General features: G+C 35.8%; 2 protein-coding genes across 5 annotated transcripts in view; one reads left to right on the top strand and one right to left on the bottom strand.

Annotated features, from left to right (window-relative positions):
• Positions 1–1,382: 1,382 nt before the first annotated feature.
• LOC148949983 (uncharacterized) overlaps positions 1,383–11,721 on the top strand; it is a 152,096-nt gene continuing 141,757 nt past the window's right edge. Inside the window, exon 1 of the mRNA XM_089091388.1 lies at positions 1,383–1,433. Coding sequence (XP_088947514.1) covers positions 1,406–1,433 — 28 coding nt within the window. The 5' untranslated portion in view covers positions 1,383–1,405. The remainder of the gene's footprint in view (positions 1,434–11,721) is intronic.
• LOC148949984 (uncharacterized) overlaps positions 4,237–11,721 on the bottom strand; it is a 45,157-nt gene continuing 37,672 nt past the window's right edge. For all 4 annotated transcript variants that reach the window (XM_089091382.1, XM_089091383.1, XM_089091381.1 and 1 more), the window contains exons 3-4: positions 7,659–7,961; positions 4,237–4,789 (exon numbers count right to left, since the gene is read on the bottom strand). In XM_089091382.1, the coding sequence (XP_088947508.1) occupies positions 4,314–4,789; positions 7,659–7,961 (779 nt within the window). In that variant the 3' untranslated portion in view covers positions 4,237–4,313. The remainder of the gene's footprint in view (positions 4,790–7,658; positions 7,962–11,721) is intronic.

Raw genomic sequence — 11,721 nt, 5'->3', positions numbered from 1 at the left:
TTTATAGTTTATATGAAAATATATGACCCATAGAAGAGGATTCATTTTCATCTTGGACAGAGCATTCTCAAACCGTTTTAAGTTTTTGTCCTTTATAAATTTTCAAGTTCCCAGCATTGTCTGTTCTTTCAAAATGTTTGTTTTGGATTTTTAGACTTGTCCTTTGTAACAAACTAAAGCGTTGTGATGCTTTCAGAAAGAGTAATTGTTTATTTCTTTATTTTCTGTTCTTATGAATCTTTTGGAAGTGAAAGAAGGCAATTAAGTTGAGTGGAATAGACTTTAAACAATGAGTTTGAAAGGGACAGCTTAACCATTTTTAACTTAATTGCTGCTCTTAAGTTGTAAGGTGTTGAAGCTCGCTTGCAGCTATGGTTTATCAGACATCATCAAACAAGCTTGATGATGACCAAGCAAAGTACCAGCGGAATATCACTTGATTTTCCGATTCATGAACGATAAATCTTAGCTACAGCTTAGCTCAAACACCTTCTTCCAATTTCAGGTTGGCCTGAAAAGTTATCTTACTACTTTATCTATATAAAGAAGCACTGCAACTACACTTCCTAAAAGAAACTGAACTGCTACTACTACTAATACTACCAACTTACTGCAGCATAAATCCATCTGAGGCTAGCACTGTGGACACACTCCTCTACTCCAACCGATTCAAATCTTCACTCTTTACCTCCTCTGTCAAATAATCTTGTCAGGTAAGCTCATTTACTTTGAAAACCCCATGAACCCTGTTAAGAGTTTCTAAACATAACAGTTTCAGCGTCAGATGCATCCTTCTATCCTATTTTCTTCCAAGTTGTTCTTCCTACTAGTTTAGAGAATGAAGTCTAGCCCATTGTTAGTGAAAACTTAAAATCGCACATTGAAAAAAAAACAACAACTAAAATTGGTTTTTCAGGTATAATTCAGGTTTAGTTAACTCAGGTCGGTATAATTTTTCAGGTTTTTCAGGCCCTACAATGGATTTAATGAGTAAAAATGTTTTTATTTTGATGTCCTTAGAGCTTTAGGAGCTTTTCAAAATGCAAATTTTAATTTAATGTCCTTTGAAAGCATGGACATGTGCTTCCTTATAGTCCAAAATTTAGTATTTGTGAATTCTGGGTCACGTTTCAACAGAAGAAGGCAAACTTTGTAGATTAAAAACGACCTAGCGCCATTTTTTTAATTCTCTCGGCATGCTTGATTGAAAGTAGTATTTCTAAGTATTTTGGAAATGATTTGAATGAAAAGGAAACGTTTTAATGTAGGCTATATCTGAAAAAAAAAATGCAAACATTTTTTTTTCAGGAAGCCAGAAAAAAACAGGAAGCAATTATTTAGGTTAAACACAATTCTACTGGACAGAGGAACTAATTTTTTGATGTTGATCCAGAATAGACACAGAATGAAAAGTGGCCCAATTGAAGACTATGGTACTTTTTTGACAGATTTTTTACCTCAAAAGATCTACAAATACAAAGTAATACAGAAAAAAAGAAAAGTAACCTCAAATACAGAAAAGTATTGCAGCATGCGACTTAACATCTTACAAAATTGTAGAGTCCATTAGTTTATTTAATCAACAACCTTGTAGTGACTAAGAAGGGCCAAGGGTTGCACAAACCCTCCATGCAACTGGAGGTTCCAGCGATTTCTTGCTCGCCGCTTCTATGCCGGCCTAAGCGCTTCGGTGTGGACCTGAGAAGATGTGATAGTCCCTGTCCTGCATTGGTTCTGGGAACATTACTTTTTTTATATATAATAATCTCAATGATTTAAAGATTAGAAAAATTGCAACTTTGAACGTTACAATGTTAAAAATCAGCTGTCGTGTCGACATTTTAATTAACGATTTCAGACGCTTCGAACTGGGCTTATTAGAAGTTGCAGTAACTCACGGGACTACGGCCTGTAGAAGGAAAAGAAACTAAACAACGCAGATATTTTGCCTATATAAAGCAAGGCCTCTTCAGCACTAAATGTGCAAAAAACTAAATAATAGAACTAAAGATAAAATCTAATATTATCTATAAATCTAAAATTAAATAAAATCTAAAAGCCATAATGAAAAATAACTAAGAAACAAATCAATATCCATACAATTAATACTACTACGATTCAGCACCACACAGTGTCTCTATACAAATTACGAGTGACTTTACTGAACAAGCAGAAGCAACTGGAGTTAATTTTATATTCATTCTCTTATGTTTTCTCCAATTGAGACACAAGCATTTGGGTGAAAATGCGACTACTATTTTCGGTAAATCATGGAAGAAGTAGAAGGGGGTTGAACGTCTTACTATAAGTGCGTTTGTTAGAAAATCATCCCAGATCTCAATAAAACTCGGTGGATTACATTTATTAGCCTTTTGTCGCAGCTCCCAATTCAAGTTGTATGTCGGAGGGGGGGGGGGTAATCAAAATATGTTTACATCAGCCTAAAAGTATGTGTTCCCCCTAATAAATATCAATTGTGTTCACTGACATACAACACAAAAAAATGAGGCAAAAGTATTTGCTTTGACGCTCACAGAAATTATAAAAAAAAATAATATTTATTGTCTGGTGCTATTTTCTTTATCTTCAGATTTTGTGCAAATATGCAATTCTATGTAAAGCACAAACTTATTAAATTTTTAGCGAATTTTGATGGTTCTAATACTGGCAATTATTGGTCAAGCTTTCTTGACAGCTCTGTATTCCGTCAAAAAAAATGTCAAAAATAAAAATTCTTACACTTTTATCAATCTTGGGTGAAAAGCGACTACCATTTTTGACGTTTCGATGACAAGAGTACTGGGGTCCCATCTCCCGCAAAAGCTCTATCGGATCTGAATATTCCCTAAGACATAATTAGGACACTAGTTATTATTTTTGATGAATTTTGGCTGATGCACAGCCCTTTTTCTCTTGGATATCTTGGTGATATAAACTTAGGGATTTCCCCCACCCCCTAAAGTGACAGAGAATGAACCACGTCAAGATATGAAACTGCCTAAGTAGGACACACTCCTACTCTCCATATATTTTGATTGACATTCAACAGCCCTTATGTTTGATGCTTTAAGGCGAGACCTGTGTTCCAATCACTCGCCTACCAGACTGCTTATTTCGGACATTCATTTCCGAGAAGCACAACTTGGACATCTAATCCTACTCTATCAAGATTGGGGGAGTGCTGGAAATTGGTTGGGCTGTGTCTAGACACCACAAAAGCACCACAAGAGCACAGCCAAATTATTAATTAGGCTGATGCAAAAATATTTTGATTACGATAAATAAAATTTCAAATAGGGATAAAATTCTTTTAATAGACAGTGTTTCACAAACAGTGAAGAAATTCAAAAATACTAGATATTTCGGTCACATATGCAGTGACCGTGATCAGTAGTAAAACGGTCACTGAATATGTGATAGGAGTTTTACTACTGATGACGGTTGCTGCACATGTGACCGAAATATCTGGTATTTCTTTGTGAATGTATGTCACTGTTTGTGAAACACTGTCTATTAAAAGGATTTTATCCCTATTTGAACTTTTATTTATCTTCATGAAAAAGCAGTGTGGTCTCCAAAATTATTTTGATTACTCCCCCCCCCCCCGCCACGCAACTTTAATTGGGAGCTGTCATAAAAGGCCGATAAGTCTAACTCACCAAGTTTTATTGAGATCTGGCAGGATTTTCTAACAGACGCACTCATAGTAAGACGTTCAACCCCTCTTTACGTCTTCCATAGCTAGGTCAAATTTGTTTAGAAATCCTTTGAAAGCATAAGTGGAACACTGACTTTTGCTTCGGTTGAGATCCAGGAATCCTTTTTCAGAAGATACCCCGACGGTTATAATTAGTAATTGGCACAGATTTATTAATCAATAATAAATAATATTTAAACTAATACATCTATGGTATTCTGTGTTTTTTGTAAATGCTTTTTCTCTAGGTTCAGTACTTTTTGTTTTGCAAAAGCTCTAAATTGCATTGAACCTTTATAATAAACTCTACCACGTTCAAATTCTTGTAAAGTAATTTTCATACATTAAACCTTTCGTTTTATGAATTTTCTTATAAACGTACAATGCGAATAGTCAAGTGCTTAAACCCTCTAGCCTAAAAACAAGGTCTTAACTGAAACAAGGTCTTTACAAGGTCCTAACCTGATTGGGCTTCTGAACGGTTCAAGCAAAATCATTCTTAAATACTGTTGAAAACAATGTAAATGATACAATAATAGTAAGAGTGAATAATAGTTTATTGGCAAACCTTTCAAAATCATAGAAAAAAAACAAGAAAAACAGGAATATAAGAACTTTATATTGCTCTTCTTTCCATTTGGATGTTTCCAGAAATATTCGAGTCAAGTTTATTGTCCTTCCGGGCTACATCAGACAAGTCATTGGCTGTCAGAACATTACCCTGGCCCTGTAGATCTCTCATTTCACGCGTGTGTGGCAAACCAACTTCATCGGCTATAGTACCAATATTTTGAAGTGGTTTTTGCTTTGGGATATTACCAGTACGTCTAATATCAGGCCCCTCCGGGCCACATGCTGGGCCTACTGGAGGATTTTCTTGATCAAGTCTACGTTGCTTTGCTTCTTCGGGATTTTCATTCCAGGCTATGTCAGGATTCCTTTCAACTGCCGTTACTTGTGCGTAAGAGCGATCTTGTGCCTTTCCTTGTAGAACTGCAGTTGGTCTATCTTGAAATTTTGTTAAATCTTGCTCCAGAGGACGGCCTTTTTCGTCACATACTATTCCTTTTTTTGTTGCATGAACCTCTCCTCCTAAAATTAAAATTTTTGTGAAAAGAGGTATGAGAGCAACCCAATTGCTTTCACCGTTGCACGTTCTCAATTTTTTTTCATGACCTGATTTCCAAGGCACCGACTGCCTGGTTTGAAACTCAGTCCCTACTATTCAAAAGCGTCAGAGAAAGTCCGTGGAAACAAAAATAAAACAACCAGAATGTTAAACAGAACTTGTAAAAATCGACTTGCAAAAACAAGAAACTCTAATCCATCATAGGTAAACTACCGTATCAAAGTGTATCTTACAAGAGTGGGAACTGGCACTAGTGTCATTAAAAAAACACATCGCCATCTAGTGTTTGGTGATACTTGGCATTATTTTTCTATGTCATAGTAAGGATAATTCATTTGATTTGTATAGTTGGTAAAATTAGTGTAGTAGTAAGTGTCTGATCACAGTTCCTTATAGAAAAATTACTTCAAAGCTTGAAAAACCCAAGTGCCACCAAACGCTAGATGGCGTTGATGTTTTATAGTACCAGCTTCCACTCTTATAAGTAACCAATACTATTTGCACCGTATCACAAGAAATAGCAAAAATAAATTTCAAGTGGTCCCAAACAGCCCACTGACAAATAAAATCAGATATTTTCCGAAACTTCACAACAGAAATTTTCTGAAATAACTGTCAAAACGTCAAATAGTTCGTCAGTACTAATTAAACTGAAATACAATACCAGAAACCATTTTGACAATTCCGAAATAATATAAATTTTCAAACTTTGTATGACAATAACAATATCACTGTCATATATCTCATCACATTCCCGAGTACTTGTTTCTATTCCACAAAATCGCATGTTCCTATTATTATAGCCCAGTCAAAAAAGAAAAAAAAATGAAGCTATTCACCTGAAAGTTATAAACAGCAACGTTAAAGCTCATAACAAACAAAAATTACCCTATATATAAGGGGGATAACGCCCCCTAATCCCCTGAATTTTACCCTATAATTTAGACAAGTAATGTAAAACAGTTATGATCTAAATAAGGTATAAGCTTAACTTTAACACGGAAAATCGGGGGCTTATGGGATGGAAGCCCCTCTTAAATATAGGATAAAATTTGATTCTGTATTTTTGTTTAATTTCTTTTAAATTTAATTCTTCCTCATTCTGATATTATATTCAGATGAATTGTAATATAAAAAAAGCTGCAATCCCATGCACTCTACCTTTAGTAGGTTAAGTTTGACTTTTGAATAAAAATGCTTCGAAAATGAATATAATCTAGAAAATGTAGCCAGTATTCTTTAAAAAGAAAATTGAGCAGTATGTTGCTGAAATACCAAAAATGTTTTAGGTGGCGTTTCAAAATTTTCAAAGGTTGGGAGACCTATGGGTTAAATGTTTTTACTGGGGGGATGCCCTCCACCTTTTCCATGTTTGTGCTTACAAGAATATGAATGATTCTTTTAGCTGTAAAAACACTTAGCGATAATAGAAGGGTTATTCGAATCTCAGAAGCCATATTACTTGCTTAGTCCAAATATAATTTTCAAAATGAATGAGGCTTAAGGGGTAAATTTCCATCTGTATGGGTCTGAATAGCCTCTCACAAAACTTGAAAGATGTTGGCCCTAAAATTAGATATCCTTGAGGGTTCAGGCACCATCTTCTTGAAAACCATCCATTGACCCCTCCACACCTTGTTTGTGTGTAACTATGTAATACTGCATAACGGATAATAATCCTGCGCAAACTTTCTTTATTATAACCGCCAATTCCGCGTGGACTCTGTATATTCTTCTTTGAACTTGGAGGAATTCTGAAAGGTTATTTTTATAACTTTTTGGTTGTTCTAAACCCTTTAATTGTCTCAGAATTTTTGCTAACAAATAAAAGTTCAAATGGGGATAAGTCCTTTTATTTGACAGTGAAAACAGATACAAAAATTCTGGACATTTCGACCACATACCCCAGTGGTCGTCATTAATATAATAAGTACGTCATTACTTATTCATAACTATCCTCTTCGGGTAACAGAAAATTTCGTTTCTTTGCACGTGGGAGCTTAAAACTCCAGTAAAGGGTTCTTGAGCCTGCTTAAACTGAACGGGTGAATTTTACCAAGATTATCCCTTTTTTCCTGTAATTGTACAACTTGTCTTAGGCTACAAACCTTCTTCGTGAGAGGTCCTTTTGATCAATGTAGTGCAGATTTACGCCCAACCTCCCATTGCTTAGTCGAAATAATTTTGTTATGCTTGTGGTATTGATGCTGATGGTTGAGAATTCCCTCTTTTTAGGAAAATATTGTGAGTGCGAAACAGAAATTACACTCACAATCATATCTAAAGAGGTGGAGGGGTGTGGACATCTCCAAGGAACATGGTTTGCCCCGTACCCTCCTCCCCAAACCTAAAATAATATTTATACAGAAAGAGGTATTCCCTTTCCTCAGGAATAAAATTGGGAAATACTTGACTGCCCAACCCCCTAGAAAAACTGTCCTTGTCTCAAAAGGATTGGATTGTGGTTTGTCTGTGTCAAAGATATACAGTACAGCAGGAAAAAACAGAAATTCCGTCCTATACTTCCGTGTTAATAAGTGTGCTTTAATTCGATTGGTTTATTTTTTTACGTAGTTTTGTAAACCAATCAGATTATTCCTTATTTCTGGAGAGCCAACTACAGAACCTAATTGTTTTAAAAACTTTGTTAAGCTACTGACTTGCAACAAATGGGTTGTTTAGCACGACGAACGTATGTTCAAAATATGATTGGTATTTTTGTATGAAATTCTAAGCCAGCAAAAAGAAAGAAAGTTTTAAGTCACAACAGTTTTAACAAGTAATCTATTTCTTTCCCCACATATGCACCTTAAGGATGAAAGTGAAACTTACTTGGCTTATTAACCATATCAGCTGTTTCAATAACAGGGTCCCCAATCGAATGAGGTCGAGACGTTGCATGTTCTGCTTCTATATTACGGAGCACGTCTCCCGTCTCAAATGGACCGATACCAGTCCCTTTTTCGTCAGGATGGAACACTTTGTGTTTCTCACGAGCTTTAGTGAGTGTTTCATAGTCATATTTATCGTCGGCAGACTCCACAACTTCTTTCCTGTTCGCATGTTCTGCCTTCTTTTCGCGAGAATAAGTTTCGTATTCTTTTTGTGACGGTTGAACGCGCATTCTAGAAATTCCTAGGGAATGAATAATCATGAAAGTATTGCAAACGATTAGTTTTTCTTTCTAAATTTCCAATTTGAAAATAGTTTTTCTACAAATAGTCAAGTGCGAATTCAAAATTTATGTTAAAATGGCTAATACTAGTATATAAAACTCAAAATAAGCAATTACTACTATGAAAAAGAACAGAAAAGCCCAAGACAAACATAAATTACAACAAAGAATAAAGTCAAACTTAAAACAAAATGTCAAAAATATTTTTGGGGCTATTGCCCCTTTTCAGTTCCTTAAAAGGAACTGAACTCGAACTGAACTCTGAACTCGAAATAAAAAAAAAACTGCTTATATCAACTCATTAATTGTTCTATAAATTTAAAAGGAATACTTCATAAAAAGAAAGATAAGTGACGAGAAAAAAGTTATCGTGAAATACTAAAATCCCATGTTTATAACTATATTTAGGAAGCTAGGGGTTTGGACAGAAGGGGCTGGGGATTCAGGGCCCTGCAATTATTTATAGTAAAACCTATGAATGTTCCCCATTACAATTCCCAGAAATGTCCACCTGCTTGCAAAAATACATCAATACAGCCTCTGTTTTAAATGGGCTATTATTATATTTCGGACCTCGGTCCCTTTGGGGCTGTCTAGATCAAGTCGTTCCTGAATACAATTTCAGGATCTCCTGGAGAGTATTGCTTTGATTAAAACGAATGTCTGATCTGAGCTGTAAAGTGCCCTGAAATATAGAGGATCTTAGAAGGGCAATTGGCAGCCGATGGATTTTGCCCCGTGAAAATTACAGCAATTATATTACAAAACTTTGACACACAATCGAAAAAGACAGTTTACCAATTATCTGTTATATATGATGAGGTATGAAAAACTTGGGAGACTAGTTGCTCTTTACCGAATTACGTACTTTTATTTACATATTGCATGGAGATTGTATCTAACGTTACAATTTTGGGATATTTTTTTCATTCTTCTATAAATCTAGACCCTGAAGAATTCTTTTAAATAATATGTATCGAAAAAAACTCAAGGTTAAATATTAATATTGCAAAATATTAAAACAATCTCAAATTTTGAACAATTCTCAAATTATTAGAAATCTTTCGGGAATGAACCATCAAGGAAAGTAAAACGACAATTTTATTTTAAATCTAAATAATTAAAACAAAACTCATTTTATGCTTTCATTTATCTATTGCAGAGAATACATCCAGAATTTTAATTGTTGGTCATTTCTTTTTTTTTCTTGACGGCCTAGATTCTCCATTTGGATCATCAAATAGTCAAGACAAAACCAAATTTGAGAAGATCTATTGATGTGATCATTAGTGAAACAGTTCCGAAGATATTCATATTGTTTGTAACTTGTCAATATTTAAAGATATGATTTTGACATTAAAACAACCTAGCATAAAAAAGCAGGATAACTTGTAGGTATGCATAAAAAAAGTGTAGGGCTATCTTCCTCTATCCGTTGTAAAACAATGTAAGGAAACTAATTCGGTAGATTTGATAATACTTTTCGCCCTTAAAATCGAAAGACGTTGAGGAACCCGCAAATAAAATATTTAAATCTCCAGATACCCATTTAGAGCTGGGTCGACTCTGGCTGAGCTTACAGAGTCACGACACTGACCTAAAACAAAATAGAATAAAAATTGTTTTGCGAAAGAGATAAAAAAAAGTCTTTCTTTTCATCAAGCAAAGCTCGGTCCCCTGGTACTTATAAATTAAAGTGTATAGCCACAGAAACTGTCTAGCTCAAACCAAATAACTAGTGACACCAGGACTTGAACCCCTTGTTTGTCCGGGATAACTAGTGACACCAAATAACTAGTGACACCAGGACTTGAACCCCTTGTTTGTCCGGGAGGACTGTTTGTCCTCCCGGACAAACAGTCTCAAGTCTAGCGCGCTAACTACTCGTCTAGGACGGCTAGCAAAAATACATCTTTTTGGTAAATAAAAAATGCTACTGCACCTTGCAGTTGTTGGTTGGTTTGAGAGATTTGTATGCATCTAATTATTGTGCATTTTTGAACGCCCGCCGTATAGTCTCGATTAAGTCCTCAGTGATTTCCGTTTTTTGAAAGTCAATTGAAGAAGTGGCTTGGGTGGGAAGGGGCTCTTCTCAACTTATGAGGAGCTGAAATTAACCCTCGGTAACCACTCCAAATCTTACTCGTCTTGAGTTTTCATGACACATGGGGTACTCCTTGACTATTTCATGTGTTTACTTCTGTCATTGGTTGCTGAATAGGAACAATATATTTGGTATTTGTAGCCCCGAAAGTTTGAACATAATACCCTCAGTCATTCTTGGGATACTGCTGAAATGCCTTATTGGGAATTGGCATTATCACAATGCATTTTGATTTAATCTTAGGGCAACATTTACTTTTAAACATAATGGGCAAATGGGAGGATTGGAGTGGAAGGGGAATTAATTGCCCTCCAATCACTTTCGACTATTAAAAAGGGCCTCAGCCTTTTCTATTTTCAATCGAATGAGCCCTTTCGAAGTTCCCACGACATCTCCTTGTATACGAAGTGCACTGGTCTAAACAACAACAACAACAAAATATCACTAATTACTTTCGACTATTAAAAAGGGTACTAGCCCTTTGAATTTCAAATTGAATGAGCCTTTTTTCAAGTTTCTACGACAAAGATTTCAATAAAAAGCTTATATGCCCCCAGGGAATAACTTATAACCCTTGCCCTAAGGATTGTGGGGGAGTGTCCTCCTCAAAAACATATTTTCTATCTGGAAATCAACTACGCTGAACAAAGTGGCTATCTCAAAATTTTGATTGGATGTGTTTGGGGGAATGATGGGCGTGGGGGGGGGGCTAGTTGCCCTCCAATCACTTTCGACTATTAAAAAGGGCACTAGCCCTTTGAATTTCCAATCAAATGAATCTTTGTTGAAGTTTCTACGACAACGCCTTCTATAAAAACCTTATATGCACCCAGGGTATAATTTATAATCCTTGTCTTGAGGGTTGTGGGGGAGTGTCCTCCTCAAAAATGTATTCCTATCTGGAAATCTACTACGCTGAACAAAATGGCTATCTCAAAATTTTGATTGGATATTTTTAGGGGAATGATGGGCGTGGGGGAGCTAGCTGCCCTCCAATCACTTTTGACTATTATAAAGGGCACTAGCCCTTTGAATTTTCCATTGAATGAGCTTTTTTTGAAGTTTCTACGACAACGCCTTCTTTAAAACTTTATATGCCCTAGGGTATAACTTAAAACCCTTGCCCTGAGGGCTGTGGGGGAGTGTCCTCTTCAAAAACAAATTTTCTATCTGGAAATCAACTACGCCGGACAAAATGGCTATCTCAAAATTTTGATTGGATATATTTGGAGAAATGATGGGTGTGGAGGGAGGGCGGTTAAAGCCCTCCAATAACTTTCAACTATAAAAAAGGGCACTAGCCCTTTGAATTTCCAATCGAATGAGCCTTTTTTTAAGTTTCTACGATAATACCTTCTATAAAAACCTTATATGACCCCAGGGCATAACTTAAAGCCCTTGCCCTGAGGGTTCTGGGGGAGTGTCCTCCTCAAAAATATATTTTCTATCTGGAAATCAGCTACGCTGAACAAATTGGCTTTCTCAAAATTTTGATTGGATGTGATTGGGGGAATGATGGGCGTGGGGGGACTAGTTGCCCTCTAATCACTTTCGACTATTAAAAAGGGTACTAGCCCTTCAAATTTTCAATCGAATGAGCCTGTTTTGAAGTTTTT

The sequence above is a fragment of the Artemia sp. Qi Xiang Cuo genome, chromosome 7 (assembly GCF_049724085.1).
Source record: "Artemia sp. Qi Xiang Cuo chromosome 7, ASM4972408v1, whole genome shotgun sequence".
Taxonomy (NCBI): domain Eukaryota; kingdom Metazoa; phylum Arthropoda; class Branchiopoda; order Anostraca; family Artemiidae; genus Artemia; species Artemia sp. Qi Xiang Cuo.
The sequence above is the reverse complement of the archived record's forward strand: the minus strand, read 5'-3'. Positions and strand labels throughout refer to the sequence as shown.